At 40.3% G+C, this 17,323-nt stretch overlaps 3 protein-coding genes across 6 annotated transcripts; 2 read left to right on the top strand and 1 right to left on the bottom strand.

Annotated features, from left to right (window-relative positions):
• The first annotated feature begins 273 nt into the window (after positions 1–273).
• On the top strand, positions 274–8,965 carry incenp (inner centromere protein). 4 transcript variants are annotated; one of them, XM_020703660.3, is made up of 21 exons: positions 279–339; positions 1,332–1,491; positions 1,622–1,732; positions 1,811–2,421; positions 2,511–2,550; positions 2,779–2,857; positions 2,965–3,082; positions 3,174–3,213; positions 3,364–3,451; positions 3,551–3,691; positions 4,045–4,062; positions 5,250–5,359; positions 5,442–5,562; positions 5,638–5,748; positions 6,022–6,161; positions 6,910–7,030; positions 7,163–7,249; positions 7,858–7,893; positions 8,079–8,138; positions 8,231–8,387; positions 8,473–8,965. In XM_020703660.3, the coding sequence occupies exons 2-21, from the start codon at positions 1,352–1,354 to the stop codon at positions 8,646–8,648; spliced, it is 2,505 nt and encodes an 834-aa protein (XP_020559319.1). In that variant the 5' UTR covers positions 279–339; positions 1,332–1,351; the 3' UTR covers positions 8,649–8,965.
• A 395-nt stretch (positions 8,966–9,360) lies between these two features.
• fth1b (ferritin, heavy polypeptide 1b) lies at positions 9,361–10,900 on the top strand. Its single transcript, XM_023955747.2, has 5 exons — positions 9,361–9,526; positions 9,764–9,882; positions 9,975–10,121; positions 10,241–10,366; positions 10,461–10,900. Exons 2-5 carry the CDS (start codon positions 9,781–9,783, stop codon positions 10,617–10,619), a joined length of 534 nt encoding a protein of 177 aa, XP_023811515.1. The 5' UTR covers positions 9,361–9,526; positions 9,764–9,780; the 3' UTR covers positions 10,620–10,900.
• Positions 10,901–12,827: 1,927 nt separating this feature from the next.
• best1 (bestrophin 1) lies at positions 12,828–17,227 on the bottom strand. Its single transcript, XM_004069976.5, has 10 exons — positions 17,045–17,227; positions 16,523–16,812; positions 15,918–16,012; positions 15,591–15,824; positions 15,162–15,316; positions 14,971–15,048; positions 14,699–14,851; positions 14,525–14,605; positions 14,288–14,439; positions 12,828–14,211 (listed from the first exon to the last, which is right to left on the bottom strand). The coding sequence occupies exons 2-10, from the start codon at positions 16,672–16,674 to the stop codon at positions 13,131–13,133; spliced, it is 2,181 nt and encodes a 726-aa protein (XP_004070024.1). The 5' UTR covers positions 16,675–16,812; positions 17,045–17,227; the 3' UTR covers positions 12,828–13,130.
• Positions 17,228–17,323: the final 96 nt, after the last annotated feature.

Raw genomic sequence — 17,323 nt, 5'->3', positions numbered from 1 at the left:
TGCAAATTATGGGTTTTGGTTCGCAGATTTTGGGTTTTGGTTTGCAGAATTCGGGTTTTGATTCCTGGTTTTACAGTTTTGATGCCAAATAGTTTAGGCATGAATTTGACCTTTAAAATCATAATACCAACCTTCCAAAATCCACTTCAAAATTTCTCACTGCCTGCAAAGCGAGCATGTGTGGGCGGAGTAAAACTGACTCCCACTGAGTCATAATTGGTTGGTTTAAATCCGCGTGTTGGCATAGCTCCACCCCCAAATTCCGTTTGTTTTATTCAGCTTTTATTCCGTTGCGATCCGTTTCCGCTCTTTGCTCGATTGGCAGATTTTGCTTTTAAGGTAAATGCCGCCCCTCTCGAACAGCACGGTGAACAAATCGAGCACCCACTCCCATCGAGCTTTAGGATTGGCTTGAAAGGTTTGAAGTCGTTCTAAACGGTTTCAGCGGGTATTTGTGGAGGAGAACTGTTGTTGTCCGAGACTTCTATGTAGCCGGGTTTGTACACTTAAAGAATATTAACGTGGTTATTTTCTAACGGGTATAAGGAAGGCTTAGCGTTCAGGGATCGCGCAGACATGAATATGATATTTTTGGTCTCGAGCCTTGATGTTAAGGAAAAGTATTACGGCTCGCTTACATGTTAGCTTTGTTATCTGACGGTAGCAAGCTAATGCGCTAACGTTTGTCATTGGATGCCAGCTACAAGACATTATTTTAATTATACCAGACAAGCTTAGATTAGTCTAAATATTCGTTTTTGTGCTTAAGGTTATAAATAAACGGTTTGTGGGTTTTTTCCTAGTTGATTTTTTTTTCCTATTAACCTCTGTTAGCTAAGCGCCCTAGTTTTAATTAAGATGAGTTATTTTTATGTAAAATTGACGGTAAATTATTGTCTTCCTAATATTTATTCAGTATTTCGTGTTTTAACCCAAGCAGTGAGATGTTAGCCTGTAGTACATGCTGTAGTTAACTTGTTGGTGATTTTCCTGTCAATATGACCGCCAGATAATATAATTTCCTGCGAATTTGAGTCACATTTTTTTAAATAAAATTTTAAAAAGGTCACATTTTGACCTTTCCTTTTATTTTAACTTTAAAAAATGTTTTCCTTCCATGTAAACTTTATGTAAAAGAACTAGAACTTATTTTGTGCAAGAACTTAAAACATTTTTCAAGCTATGATTTAGGGCATGTTGATTATATTATAAAATTTGGAGTGTGGTCGAAAATGTTTAAAAGACCATGAATTCCAGATGGAACATCTTTCTCCAGCAAAATCAATGATTTACTCAAGCAAATAAACAATTCTCCATCCTTTGTTTATCAGTTTGCTTTCAGGTCATCAAGATGAATTCTGTATTATTATCAGTTCGCTCCCTAATGCAAATGTTTGAGGGCAAAGCAAAAGAGTTCATGAATGAAATCGACAATGTTCACATGGTTTGGCTGGAGGAGATCCAGCAGGAAGCTAATCGCATTTTTTCTCGGTGAGTTTGACTTGATGATGGGAAATATTGTGTATTTTGTCCGAGTTTTGTGTATTTATATTGCAATTTAAAAATAAATTGTGTGTATTTTAACATTTCTTATATTAAATTAATTATTTTTTAATTTCAGAGATTTTAATGCTGCCCCAGAGTTGATGCCAAAAACGCCCTCACAAAAGAAGAACAGTCGAAGGAAGCGTGTCTCTTTGGGGCGTCAAGAAGAAAGTCAAACAAGAAGAAGGTCAGTTGTCTAAATTACTGAGCAAAAGTTTTTTTTTTTTTTTTGTTAAACGTTTTCTTCTTCTTTCTGACCACACAGATTTTCAAGGGGAAGACGCAGCAACCTCCGTGGTTCTCCTGTCAAATCTCTGAACTTGATTGCTGAGGAGCCAATCGCTGAAGGTTCTAGCTCTCAAGCGAGCAACACAGCACAACCAAAACGCACCACACGTAAAAACAAACAAACAAAGCCAGACGTGACAGGAGAGGAGAACACTTCAGTCGACGACAATGATGCGGAAGCATCACATAACGAGAAGCCAGTTCTCCCGAACAAAGATGTGGATAAAAAGGACGAGACGAATGCTGAAGGTGTCACGTATGAACAAGCGTGTGACGCAGCGCTGTCTCCGCCTAAAATACCCTTGCCTGAGGTAGTTGTCAGAATCTCCTCTGAGGAGCGTTTGTCTGCTGAGTTCGTCCAACAGCTTGAGGATTCTCCTGGGCGCAAAGCAGTTAAAGTCCCCATTGCCAAACCTCCTCGGAAGACGAGGCGGAGCTCAGCGCGCTGCTCCCTCAAGGTGCGGCATTCACTGGCTGGCCTCCGGCACAGTATGACCCAGGCGTCTGTGCACCGCGCCTCCCAGCGGTCTATGCTGAAAAAAAAAGCGACTCGCACTAATAACTCCACTTGTAGCAGCAACATTGATGGTAAGAAGCAAACAGTTCTCTTTGCAACGTTCTTCCTAATTTCTTTCTAAAATGTGGGAATCATTCACTTTCTGCTTTGGCTTTACCAGAGGACTCTCCCATGGATACTACTGACGAGAATGATCACGTGTAAGTCATCTAATCTTCTTTGAGTGTCATTGGGAAGCTGCTTTAAGACTGACTTTCTGGTTTTAGTTTATAAAATAATTCTGCTGCCTTTTTTAAGAGGAGTATTTGTCTGCAGAGCTGAAACATCCATCATATCTGGATTGTAGATGAACATCACTTGTATAAATGTGCTGCAGCTCTCTATTTACCACAAATAAACCTTTTTTAAAGTTCCTGTTGTGTTCACAGCCATAGTGAAACCGAGCCGGTACCTGCAGAAGCTCCATCTGCAGAGGCTGTGCCTGAAATCTCCGAGGATAATTCACAGGTAAACGCCTCATTTAATCAGCCATAGGTATCAGATTTCCCTTTCTAATTCAGTGCTTTGTTTAATATTTTCTTTGTATTTCTCCTTCTGACCTCAATGCAACAAAGGAGCCCGTAAACGCACCTCTTGAACGCATCACTCGCTCCATGGCTGCAAATTCAGAGAAGCTGGCCCCCTCATCAATGCCAACCAGTAAACCTAAAGTCAGTTCTCCAGTTAAAACAGGTTTGAGCTTTTCTTTTAAAAAATGTTATTATTGTATTTTCATTAACTGTTTTGCATGATTTAATGACTGGGATTATCTTCCATTCCTCAGATGTCGGTGAGAAACAACAGGGAGCCAAGATAGTTCGGCAGTACGTAGATTTTGTCCATGCTCCACACATACTGTTTGGCTGTGATTCATTTATATTTAGCCTCTAATGTCTAGTACATTTGTAAACAGGCATATATGTTTGTGATTATGCTGAAACTTCTGTTCTATTGGTTTCCTTTAATGGCTTCAGGTCGAGCCGCAGCACTAAGCGAAAAGCACCAGATACTATAGAGGACAGTCCAACAAAGAGGTTATCTCCTCCCAAAAAGACTCAGAGTGTGAGTAGCACAGATTTACATTATGTGGTTAAATATTATGGACAAAACTAATCAATGTTGTTTGACCTTGTTGAACGTTTTTCTTCTTTTAATGTGCAGGCAGTCAAGCCCAGCATGAGATCTTTTCTCCACACGGTGCAGAAGAATCAGATGCTAATGATGACTCCTAACTCTCTAGGCCGCTCCGGTGTCATCAAGTCCTTCATCAAGCACACCACTCCTTTGAAAATTGATTCCAAGGTAAAATGGAGTTTTCTCACACAGACGGACAAGACCACCCAACAACTGACCCAACTTTATCAGGGGAACCCAGTTTTTCTAATCTAGACCTACACAGTGGTCTTTACATGGTCTGGTTATGCTTTTAAATTTAATGTTCTGACTTTAAAAAAAAATTCTGTCAAAGTTTAGTTGTGAACATTAATTATTCTACTGACAGCTTAATAAGTGTAAAGGGGTGTAACTGGGAAAACTGGTGATGTACCAGCATACCAAGCAGGTCCCTTTGGAATTCTGGTTTTTAAACTAATCTCTGGTTAAATATGTCGTATTATGACGTGACCCACTGATATGGATGTTTTCTTCCCCTTCAGATGAGCCTTGGTTTTGTGGTAAGTGTTTTTAGGAACTGGTGTGGTCATTGAAGTGCACACTGTAGACGAGCCCCTTTCCCACTGCCACCGTTAAAGACCCACTCTGGTGAAAACTGTGTTCCTGGTGTTTTTAACATGTGGCATCTTTGACATGTTAAGATTAAAATAGCATTTTCCAGTTTTTAATTTTTTATACAAATCACTGTGAATCAGGAGGAGATGAATAAAAATGTAGTTTTGAAAACGCTTGTCGTTGTGGCGTAGAAGTTGCAATGAGCAGACCACTAGCTCCATGCTCTGCTCCATTCTGGTGCATCCTCCTGCAGACAAATCGATCCATGTACGTCTTTGTTTTCCTCGTTGGTGCTGGGATCTGGCTCAAAACGGCTGGGTAGCTCCAATATTGCTCGCCATTTTAGTTGCAGCGGTAAAGTTGGGGTTAGAATGAGGGTGTCTGGGGATGTAAGCTAGTGGGAGAATATGGAAATGATGAGTTCTCAGCAATGGGGGGAGGAAGGGGGGGGGTTGTTTCAGCTGTGCCACCCACAACTTGGAGGGGAATTTCTATTGAACTCCTGCTGCTCTGCAGAAACCATGTCCTAGCAAACGACACAGGTCGGTCATAATTAAAAGATGACTGGGAACGCTTTGAAAATACTGTAGATAGAAAAAATGATCGGAGTGAGTCTTTAATGGATCTTACTTTAGGAAAATTCCCAACACTAAATTCCATAGAAAATATGAGAAATCAGGAAACATTTATTGGCAATTTACAGACATGTACAAATATAGAGAGCAGAAGTCGGTGTGTGTTAGGGGCTGTTCCAATTTCACAATTGTGTTTGTTTTTAAGGTCACTTTTACTAACATCACCCCTTAACATAGACCTTTTCTTAATCACTAGTGTCTAAAGGTCTGATCATAGGTGTGGCTGCTTTAATATCACTCTGAGGGACACATTCTTGCTGTGACATCATGGGTGTCTTTTTGTGGGTCTTAAAATGTGATTGTTTTGCGGTGATGCCTTTTGTTTTTCTCTTTCAAAAAACCTTTGTTACTGTGACATCATCAACTATAGATCACTGGCACAAGAATAAACTCTTTTTTTTTTCTCTGATTAAAGTTTTTGGACTAAAGGCATTACTATCGGACAGTAAGTTTTATTTATTTATTGTGCATCTTTTTGTTATTTATCTTTTTTCCAGACCAAGGAACGTTACAAGCTGGAGGCACTAAAAAAGAAGCAGGAGCAAGAGGAGGAAAGGATGAGAAAAATGGAGGAGGAGAAGAGAAAGAAGCAAGAAGAACTTAAAAGGTCACGCATCTTTTAAACTGAACACATTTTAACAGACTGCTGTGCACGATTTTAACTTTATTTTGAAAACCTCCTGCTACAGGAAAAGAGACGAGAGGATAAGAAGGGTGTTGGAGGCCAAAGGGAAAGAAGAGCAGAGGGAGGAGGAAAAGAAAAAGAAGATTGAGCAAAAGATGGCTCAGATTGACGAGAAAAACGACAAAGTATGTCGTCTGTCGGTGTAAAGTTGAATTTGTCACGCCGAGTGTTCTCATTTGGAAGCCTTTACCTTCCTGCAGCGACAGGCAGATGAGAAGGCCAAGAAGAAAGTGGCCATGAAGCGTCAAGAGGAGCTGGAGCTGAAGAAGAAGCTGGAGGAAGAAGCCAAAAAGAAGAAACTGCAGCAGCTGGTGAGACGGTGCTCTTGTTGCTACATTGTGCCACATTTTATGCGTCATAGAATTGTAAGCAATAGATTTTAGGGAAACGCATATTTGCTCAGAATGAAGGGTTATGGTTTTGTTTTGGATTGTATCCATCTGCTTCAACTCCATACTTTACATTTCTGATAAATTTGACTCTGTTTTTACAGATTCTGTTTAGTGTGGCAACTTGGCATGAAAGCATAATGTATGCTGGAATAACACGCTTTTCCCATCATATCTTGTGACATAAAAACTCAGGAGGAGGAGAAGCGGCAGCAGGAGTTGATGGCAAAGAAGAAGGCAGAGGAAGAAGAGCAAGTTCGCAGAGCGCTTGAGCTGAAGAGGGAGCAGGAGCGTGAGAGGGAGCTGGAGAGAGAACGGCAAGCTGCTGCTGAAAGGTTTGAGCTTTCCCACTTACTTTGTTTTCATCAACCCTGTCACATTATATTACATTTTCTATTAAAAAAACAAAGCTGACTGGTTGTAGACAGAAGCCTCTTCAGTTGTCTGTTTCTTAGGTTCAGAATCAGAAAGAAATGTAACTTGGTGAAGACCCACTTCGATCATCTTCTGAGCTTTTTAAAAAGTGTTTATAATGATTATGTCATTTTTTAGGACATAGTTTCTGCAGAACTGCAGTAGTTTATTAGAAATTCCCCTCCGAGTCATAGGTGGAACAATTGGCGTGGAGTAAGCCAGCTACTTCCCATCATTCATCTGTTTACACTCCTCCCTCTAGCTTACCCCAACCTAACATTATCGGTGCAGCGAAAACTGGTGAGCAATATAGCAGCTTTCCAGCTGTACATTATTAAACCAGATTCCAGCTCAGAAGAGGAAAACAAAGACGTTCATGGATTAGTCGTCTGCAAGGCGATGCATGAGAATGGAGCATAGCAGGGAGCTTGTGATTTAAATAAAGAAATATTCAGAAATGCCGTTTTTAGCTTAATTTTATTTATATATGTCCTCCACCATGACAAAAATGCCCCAAGCACATGCTAAAAACCCAATTTTAATCGTAGTGGGTATTTTTTTGAAACAAACAAAACATTTGAAAAACCTGGTTATTCATCTTGGTTCAAGGAAACTATCCTGTCAACATCTTTGTGGTGAAACCCCAATATGTTTGTCATTTTTCAACAGGGAGAGAAAAGAGAAGGAAAAAGCACTTGCCCTGCAACGAGAACTTGAGAGAGCGGTGAGAGAGAAAGAAATGCGGGAGCTAGAGGAAAGGAGGAAGGCGTTGGAGGAAAAACGAAAACTGGTAAGATGGGAATCATCAACAGTTGGCCTTGCCTTTCAAAAATGCTTCATCTTCTTCCATTGAATCCTAGTATTGATGCATTGTGACTCTAAACCCAATGCCTCAACGTGCAGTTCTGCTTTCCTCCTCTAGGAGGAGCAGCAGAGGATGGCTGAAAAAGAGAAAGCTCTTAAAGAGAGAGAAGAGGCCAGGCTGAAGGAGGTTGCTGCAGAGAAAAAGGTACATTCAGGGTCAGCAGATAAAATGCAGCTTATCCAACAAATGGCTCATTTCTCTTTTGTCCCTGGATTTACACAAATCTATAGTTTGAACAGTTGATTTTCTCGTTCCTAAAAGGACAGGGTTTTCAGTGGTTGGCTGGCTGATTTGCTTCCAGTCACAGAAATCGAGTCATGGTGAAAAAATGTTGGAGCAGTGAAGTAAATCTGTTAATCAGATTGAACTCATTCCTTGTGTCTTGCATGTTTCAGACTTTAGCTTTATTATGTAAAATTAAGTGTGTCAACATTCAAACTAATGGCCATTTCATAACTGTACTTTTTAAACTGTATTCGAAGCATCAGTTGCTTCGTCCTTTTAAAGGGACAACATATGCTTCACAGAAAATGTACTGCTATTATAGCTTGATAATCAAATCTTAAATGTTTACGAACGACTTATAAATTCACCATTTAACATAAAATTGAAATATATAAACTGGAAGCACAGATATGACTTAAGGTAAAATAAATGAAAGGTTTTTTTTTCTTTTCTTTTTTTTGGGTGAAAATATGACAAACTTTTACCGTCTGTTGATTATTATTTTTTCCTTCTCCACATAAACAAAGACTGTTGCTGTCCTGAACATGACTGTGGACTTGGAGGTAAGAACTGGGCTTTGCAGAACACCAAACCTATTATTGTTCTTTAGTAACAATAACCCGTGCATTTATGTTTTTACTATTTTTCGTTTCTTGAAATGTCCTCTCTTGTCAGGCTGGACTATGTTATAGTTGGTTATGCATTTGTCTATTTCATGTTTAACATGTTCTTTATTTTACGGTTTCAGAAGTCTGTTTTGAACACACCTGACAAAAAAGGTTGCGGACTTAATGGGACTTATAATGTGGTAATGGGTGGATTTTTTTTTTTCCTAAAACCCCTAGATATCTCTAAAACCGCCACCCTCTGTATGCTGATCATCACTTTTTTTCCCTGCAGGAATCCTCGCCACAGTCATACGCCATCACTCCAAAAGGTGCCAACAAACCACTGGTGACCTCAAAGAACCTTGACGATTATGGGATGGACCAAAACAGTGATGACTCCACAGATGACGAATCTGCTCCTAGGAAACCCATTCCTTCCTGGGCAGAAGGTACACCTGACTGGACTTTTAGTGTTGTACTTTAGGTCTCTACTGTGGTTTGCTGTGTAGAAACATGCATCTGTTCTTCTTCTAGGTCCCTATCTGAAGCAGATAATTATGAAGCAGTACTTCAACCCCCCTGATCTAGATTCTTACTTTGGGACTGTTGAACCACCAAAACTGGAGAACATATTTTACAAGAGCAAGCCTCGATATTTTAAACGCACCAGCTCTGCTGTGTGGCATTCACCCCCCGCTGGAGCAAAGTAGTGTTGGTCCACTAATGCAGTACTCTTACTGTAACCTGTTCTATAAAAGCTTGATATTTGTTATTTTTAAATAAAGTTTAACTTCTTTCCTCCTCCTCTTGATTTATCTATCTGTGCAGATTATTTTTTTCTTTGTTAAAGCTGTTTATTTCATTTAAAGGCATTTGTCTCTCAGCAATCAATATCACATTTGACTATAAAATAAATGTTGTTTCTTAGAAAACCACTAGGCATGTCCAACTCAGGAAAATATGATTTATATTTTAAGAACTTAACCTTCAATAAAGTAATATGCCAAATTTGGCTTGATGAATGAAAGTGTCTTGTTTTTTTATTATATTAAGAAATTCGTTTTATTTACTATAGAAATGAAAAAAAGTGTGTTTTTGGAATCTCTAGAACAAAATATATCGTGATAATATCTATCTCACGGGCAAAAAAAGCAAGGCAGGCCTTCTCGGCTTCCGTAATTTACAACTTTCTGAACTATTCAAATGTCGCATTCACTGTACCTCGGAGTTGCTTGACCTTTTTTTATTTAAAATTGCTCTACTAAGCGACGTACTATGCTACTTGGAAGCAGTCATGCTTTATTTTTATTATTCGTTTGTAGTCTTGACAAAAATGTGCTGGATTGTCTTGTTTGAGCATGAATTGAAATTAAAACACTGCTTTCCGACTGTCGGTGAATGCCGCCATGATAACGGCGCGTCCGATCTATTTGAGGTCTCTGACGTCATTACTGGATGCTCCTGCTAAGCTGCACATCGTGTAACGTTCAGGAACAACATTCGCGGTGGAGCATTTAAACGTAAACATTGAAGAGCAACGCGAGGAGCATTTATTGCGGAAGCTGCAAGTGCGCAATCAGCGGGTCAGGTAAGCTCATGGCTTAACCTCTGAAGATCAGCGTGTTATTATGAGCTAAGTCAGCCCACTCCACCCACAGACCTGTAATGACTGCAGCAGTCACAGAAGGATGTCAACAAAATTCAATCAGCGTGTGTTTCAGGTCAACATTTGGCCTTTAAAAATATTGAAATTCATCCGCCCCAAAATGATTGTACTGAACATAATTTTTTCCAATGTTAAAGAGTTTGTTATTACTTTTTAAAGGTGTGATCTACACAAAAATGAATTCCCAAATCCGCCAAAACTTCAACCAGGACTGTGAAGCTGCCATCAACAGACAGATAAACTTGGAACTGTATGCTTCCTATGTTTATCTTTCCATGGTAAAAAAAAAAAAAAAAAAATTAAACTCCTTAATAATAAACCTGCCTCTAACAGAAAAATCACTTAACATTGTGTTTTTCCCTCTGTTTAGGCCTACTATTTTGAAAGGGACGATAAACATTTACCCAATTTTGCTAAGTTCTTTAACTCCCAGTCCAAAGAGGAGCGAGAGCATGCAGAGAAGCTGATGAGTCTGCAGAACAAGCGTGGAGGCCGGATTTTTCTGCAAGACATCAAAGTGAGCAAATGTTTTATTCTATTTTTTTGGGCCTTGCCTCTAAAATAAAGAAACATTGTGGAGATATGCGAATTAGCTGCTGGAAAGTGATAGTTATTTTTGCTCCATGTTTGTTCTAGAAACCCGATAGGGATGAATGGGGCAGCAGCCTAGAGGCTTTGGAGTGTGCCCTGCAGCTGGAGAAAAGTGTAAACCAATCCTTACTTGACCTTCAGAAATTGGCTACAGATCATGGCGATCCTCATGTAAGAAGCACTCCTAAAGAACATTCAGTACAGTCATTTTGTCTGGCTGTATTTAATATACATCATTTTGCCTGTGTATGTCTTCTCCCTACAGATGTGTGACTTCATTGAAACCCACTTTCTGGATGAGCAGGTGAAGTCCATCAAACAACTGGCAGACTGGATCTCAAACCTGCGGCGAATGGGAGCCCCTCAGAACGGCATGGCTGAATATCTCTTCGACAAACACACCATGGACAAGGAGGCCAGTTAAATCCGAACGGCGGCGTCCACAATGCATGCAGGCTGCACTCATTTGCTGGGAGTTTGGAAGTTCCTGTGTTAATGCTTCATATAAATAATAGAAGGTCTACCTAAATAAAAGCAATACAAACCTTTAAATCAAAGCTGCTTATGTATTATTTAGAATATTTTGTGTCTCGAGCAGTACCTGTTTGGGAGCTGCACTGCCAAGAAATATATTCATGTGATGAACATAAATGTAATGGAGAAATGCAATAATAATAATAAAACAGAATTATCAGGAAATAAAAATGTAATCTGTTAGTGTATTATTTATTTTGTAACAGTAAGAAGTATTACATATTTTTGTCTTTCAACAATATTGTCAGAAATGAAGAGCCATGTCTCTATTATTTGTGATTTTGTCTTTTTGTTTGGTTTTATAAGAAACTTTTCCATTTTAGTAGAAAAGTTTTCCTCTATTTGTGTTGGTTGTATTAGTTATATTTTTCTTTAATCACAAAATTCTTGCATTTTCTTTAAGTATTTTTCCATGTACAGGTTAATTCCCAAAAAATATGACAAAGTTTCATTACATGGGCTTACATGTTTATTGAAAAATATAAATGTAAATATAGATCACCAAAGAAACACTATTAACTGGGTTTAAAAAAAACACAACTCCAACAAGAATTTATATTACAGTTTGTTTGTTTTTTGCAGTCTCTTTTAAAATATATTTTTTAACTTAAATAAAATGTTATTGAATATCTTTGTTTAGGACTTTAACCCTTGTGCTATCCTAGGCACTTTAACATTGGGAGTTGGGTCATCTAGACCCACTAGACAGAGCGCTGAACCTTTTTTCTTCAATGATTTGTGAACCTCACTGGTGTCCATGGATTACATGAAATCTTTTCACCTTTATCCACCTTTGTCATGGTAGGGAGAACATGTGAGTTTAAGGGTGGGGTCCTCTAAGACCCCACCCTTAAATCTAAGCACAAGGGCTAGATGCTCCTTTTTGTAAACTTGCTAAGAAGATTATTTAAAAAAAAAAGAAACTCTACAAGAAAAAATGTGTGAAAAGCTTTACATGACAGCCTTGGCATCTGTTCCTCAGACTGCATTGCTGCATTCTCACAGCTGTTGCCACAGAGCTGAAAGATGCTAAATAAAGTCATTGAGATCTATTGGTCCCTGTTTCAGGACCCAGTGAAGTAGACGATCTTATCAAAAGCTGAATTTTTACAATTCTATGACAACTCTGTCACCATAATTTTCTGGAATTCCTGCCTGTGAAGGAAATTATTTTATTATTATCATTGTTTAAATGTATTTGTTTAAACGTGTCTTTAAATGTTAACTCAGATTGACCTTTTCTGAAAACAGTTGTGTGTTTGTTCATCTGCTGCTCATCCCAATCCCAGCAAGAGAGGGGGTTTTACGGCACACTGTCCTTAGCTGATAAGGGATACTGTTTGAAGTTAGAATCCACCAAATGGGTCATTATACAACACCCCCTAATGAACTTTTTCTCTTTGTCTTGAAAATGTTACCTCCTTCTTGTGTTCTTAATAAAAGCAGCACGAGGAGAGGCAGACCTTTGAGAAGAAAAGCGTGGTAGACGTTTTCTGTCACTCTTGCTCCTCTCCCTCGTGCATGAGAAACTTGATTCTTGTTGTGGTTTGTTGTTTATAATTGTGTTTTTCTTTAATGTCTAGATGCATTTATCTGACACTGCCCCAAATTGAGACGATAACTATGGCTTTGGAGATCAATGCCTAAGCTGATGATCACTGAGAAAACTTTTGCTAAGTTTTATCAGCCGTTCAGCCTTGCATAACAAAATATTACTTTTTTTCTTCTTCTGCTGTTGTCTCCATTATCTATTTTCTGTCTGCACATTTTTTTTAATTTGGGTGTACATAATGGAGAGAAAATAGTTTCAAAACATTTAAATTTTACGCAAAGGGTGTCAAACTCCAGACCTCAAGGGGCAACATCCTGCTGCTTTGGTAAAAAGCCAGTCCAGTTTACTTGAACCATGTGTGTTAGTTAGCAGGTTAGTTGGAAAAAATGTAGGATTCTAACCCTTGAGACCTGCAATTTTACCCCCCAGTTCAAGACTAATATCCATGCAATAAGTCTTTACTTGGACCTGAAACCCTCACAGTGGTGGCTGCTGTTGCAATACCACTGACCACCACTAGGAAAAAACTTCAACACACTCATTAAAAAAGCTGACTTTTCCTTTAAAAACACAGTTTCTCAATTTACATTACAATAAAAAAAATTGTTGGATTTTTTCTAATAATATGGTTATTTCAGCAGAAAAACTAATTATTAGGCACAGATTTGCCCTTAGATGGACATTTCTTCCTCCAGATTGGTTCAAAACTTCACTGTATAGCTTCAAAGCTTGAGCACCTCATTGATTATATAACATGTATCAAAACATACATTTTTCTCAAACTAACAAAATGACAATATTAGTGATGTCCTCTTTTCATTTCCTGTTTCAGAACCGAGTCCTCATCTGTCAGTCCTGCTCTTTTCCCCCTGTGGCCTTTTTAATGCCCCCATCCACAAGAACACAGAGCAGATCCCCTTCAGCCAATGAGATTCCTGAATCATTGGGTGAGTTTTGTGGATTTGTTTCCTGCTGTGATGGTCCTGATGTGGATATTGTAATTGTGTTTTTACTCAGCCCTCCATTGGTGCTCCCGTTGCTAACCCTGGTGTTGGAGCCAAAGTTTGCGTGGTTACTAAAATTACTTTGGCTTGTTCCATTGCAGAGACTTCCTGTTGGGCCAAAGTTGTTTGTGGATATTGCATTAATGCTGCCCGAGCTGCTGCTGCTCGGATTACCTGGATTTGGTGCCACTGCGTGAGAGGGGGGAGTAAATGAAAACACCTTTTCCACACTTCCTGCACCTCGAGCACTCGGAGGTCCAGACTGACTGTTAACTGAAGGGAGGGTGTCCAAAGTGAGGCGGGGAAGGAGAGGCCGACGAGACAGCAGCCCATGTCCTCCCGGTCTGAGTTTAGAAATTGGACACAGTTCAGGTGGTGGGTCAGGAAAGGAGAAGGCTGGGGTGCTCTGCATCTCCCCATCTTCACTTAACCATGGAAATGCAGAAGATGGAGGTGGTGGGAGATGGTTGGGGGTGTCAGGAGGCAGTGGCTGTGAGCTAACCATTGGAGGGGACATGGAGCCATTACTGTAATCCCATTCATTTTGAGTTCTCCGTGCAGGTCGGGGCCGAGACAGTGGGGGTGGCACACAGTGGATGGGTGTTTGCGGACAGCTGTAAAATCCCGGCCTGTCATACAAGGGCATGGTGGAGAAGGCGCTTTCTGGATCTTGCACCTGGTTCAAAGGCTGACGGATCTGACTTGGAGTTGATAGTGCCTCTGGGTGGAGGTAAAGAGGAAAGCGGCTTAACGGAGCTCCAGGGCGGCGGCGCAGCAAAGAGACTCGAGAAGAGCGAGGAAAGCTAGGGGACTGGACTCCAAGGAGACGGCCAAGCCCTCCAAGAAGCGGGGTGGAGTAGTTGGCCTCCTCGTTTTCTTTGATCTGTTCAAGGTTGGACTGAAACTCCATCTCCTCCTTAGGAACACTAGTAAAATACAGAAAAACATTAATAGCAAGTAAATTGGGAAAACTTCATTCCAGTTGACATAAATAAAAAGTACCTTATGTCCAAAGCTGAGCCCATAAAGGAGGGTTTGCGGTGTTCAGCACTGGCAGCGGTGTAGGGAGGCTGTGGCTCCGAGTCATTCCAGTACACGTCTTTTTCAACCAGTGGCAGGCTGTCATACATCTCATCCACTGACAACAAAGATACCTGTGAAACAACACAACCCACTGCAAGTCAAATAAAGGGTTCCTTTTATTCATCAGTCATGAGATAGATCACTTTAGACTCTCACCTGCAAATTGCGATCAACAACCCAGTTGGTTTCAAAGTCATCGTCATCTTCACCAAAAGGATTTATTAGCTGTTCGGCCACCTGGATGCCACAAAATACTAATGGTAAATAAATAAAATAAAGAAAGACTGGGCATGGAGAATTTAGGACATATGACCATCATGTCAGTCTGACCTTTAGCCAACCAACATAGAAGAAGAACTGCAGTAGGGTAAAAACAGGCAAGTAGAAGTCCACATCATGACCAGGGTAACCCTGAGCTGGGTCCAGAAACTGACGACCAATCAGACAAGCCAAGAAGAAGCTGTAGACTGCTACTGTTGCCACCTTATTTAAAAAAAAACATGTTTTCAGTAGTGTTCTATTAAGATGACTCAGTCAGGTCTCTGCCACAATTAATAACAAATAATAAGCATTTGCTGGGTTTAGCGATGTAATAGTGGAACCTGAGTGTAGACGAGAGGCAGGCTGATCCAGTCATAACCATACAGCTTCATGCACTTCGCCCGCAGACTGTTCAGCTCCTGCAAGATAAAAGAATGTGGCAAGACTAGAAAATCTGTCAAATCTGATATCTTCAAAATGTAAATAAGCTTAAGCTTTTAAAACCTGCAGCTGAACGCTCAAGAACACCTACAGTCAGTATAGCTGTGAGTGCCACGTCGTTGTTGATGCGACCTTCAGTGCGTGCTCTCAAAGCCAGGTTGACAAACCACATACAGGGCACCCAGAACTTGTTGTGTGGAGATGGCAGTTCCTCAAAGTGCCTCAGCTCTTCCGAAGTCATCAAACCTCAAAGGGGCAAAAATGCACATGGACTGATTTTGGACCTGTCATGATGATTCAAGACTCTTAAACTATACCAGCGGATTTTAACCATTCCTGGTCCTTGAAAGCTACAACCCCTGACTGACTGATCCAACAGGAGACCAGTTCTGATGATCAACCCGCAAACAGTGCAAGGATGGCTAAAAAATGGGAGATCTGATGAGGATCAGGGTTTGGCGGCCATGGCATAACATATCCTAGAAATAAATGTTGACGGGTTTTTATCATGATTTCTTACCTGCCTGCACCAGGTGCTCCGTGGTAGGGAACCTCTTGTAGACGGCTGTGCTTACAGAGCGATAGATGAGCACACCGGAGAGGTTAACGTAGCGCATCAGAGCTCTTCTGGTCAGCCTGGAGGCCTCATCAGTTCCACGAACATGGCCTCCCACTAATGCCGCCAAACGGTCTGGCCAAGGTATGTTCTCAAACTGGCCCCACCAACGTGACACAACCAAGGTCACATAGAAACCTGGGTACAGAGGAAAATACAGGCTTAGATGACAGCTTGACTGATCAGAAGAATATGTCAGCTATAATGCAAGCAACTGTCAGCCAGACTCACCAAGAACAAATGATACAGGGATGAGTTCAGCATACCGGTCACAATATATTGACAGCCTCTCAAAAAGCCTCCGCTGGTCATTGTCTAGCATATACCTTGTGGGGGGAGATGGGGAATTAAAACAACAGCAAAGTGGAGGAACTGTTCAAATACACAACCATTTGCTAAATTGTATTTGGGGTATATTATAATTGGAACTTGTAAGAAAAAATTTTAACTTGTATCAAACTCAATTTTATTCGACAAAAAACAGTAAACAGGAGGATTATACTGTAAAGTTCAGGAAGTATTTAAAAAGTGTAATCTAGGTAGGTTTTGCTTGTTCGCCCTCAAACCATCTTTTTTTTTTTTTTACTTTTGGAAGTTTTTAGAAAAAATAAGCCAAAATTATCATTATAATTAATTTATTTAACCTAAAATCAGAAAATTTAGAAATAATTTTCTCATAAACAAACAAGATGATTAGGTTCTTACTCTCTAGTGTAGTGTAAGGAGCATTTTCAGTAAAAATGTTCTTCCTTGAGCTTGGAAAAGCTAAGTGATGCCTCTCTTGTTGGTTCAAATAACATCTCTTGTAGCTTAAAGAGCATCCCATCAGTTTTTACCTGTAAACGAGGCTGAGGAAGTAGTAGAGCAGAGTAAATATGATGAGCTCTCTGTAAAGTAGTTTATAGATGCTGCCCTTCCAGCGCAGAAGCAGGTGAAAGAAGGTCCCCAGACCTGCATCAGCAACTCTCCGGGAGTAAGTCACTGTCATTGCTGCTGCTTCTTCTCGGCCAACTTGCTGGTTGGCTGCGTCTTGGCATGAAGGAATCCAGCGTAGCTTTCTCTTCTGGGTTTTGTCTCAGCTCCACTTCAGCAGTTGCCCTGGTACTCATAAGGCCAGTCGGGTCATCTGGATTCACACACAAAAGGCAGGGTTCTGTTCTATTATATTAATTCCATTATTTAATCCTAACCTCAATTATCAGAACCAAATTAATTAATTTTAAGAATAAAGCAGCATCTTCTTAAAATCAAATTATTCCCCCAAACATACGAATTTAAGGCTGCCCCGTGAGAGTTAAACTTAAAAAAAAAAAAAAACACCACATAAAGTCCTCAAAATGTGAACTGTATCCACTCACTAGTAACAGGGAAACTGTCTGGCCATGGCGCTCTCTGTGGCTGATGATGTGTGGTGGCAACGTCCAGGAAAACTGTTGGAGCAAGAAAAGTAGGGGAGAAAAAGAGTGCAAGCGACTCTTGTACCTCCGGTCACTTGATGTGCTAATCTGTTTCTGCAACAAAGCTGCATTGTGAGGGCCAGGTTCCGATAATCTGAGCAAATCTGCGGAACTTTCATACTGCCACAAACAGGCTTGTCAAAGGCGCAAATGTTGAGTGGATGGTCTCAGCTTTAAGCT

This window comes from Oryzias latipes, chromosome 6, assembly GCF_053564925.1.
Source record: "Oryzias latipes strain Hd-rR chromosome 6, Olatipes_Hd-rR_3.1".
Lineage (NCBI taxonomy): Eukaryota > Metazoa > Chordata > Actinopteri > Beloniformes > Adrianichthyidae > Oryzias > Oryzias latipes.
The sequence above is the reverse complement of the archived record's forward strand: the minus strand, read 5'-3'. Positions and strand labels throughout refer to the sequence as shown.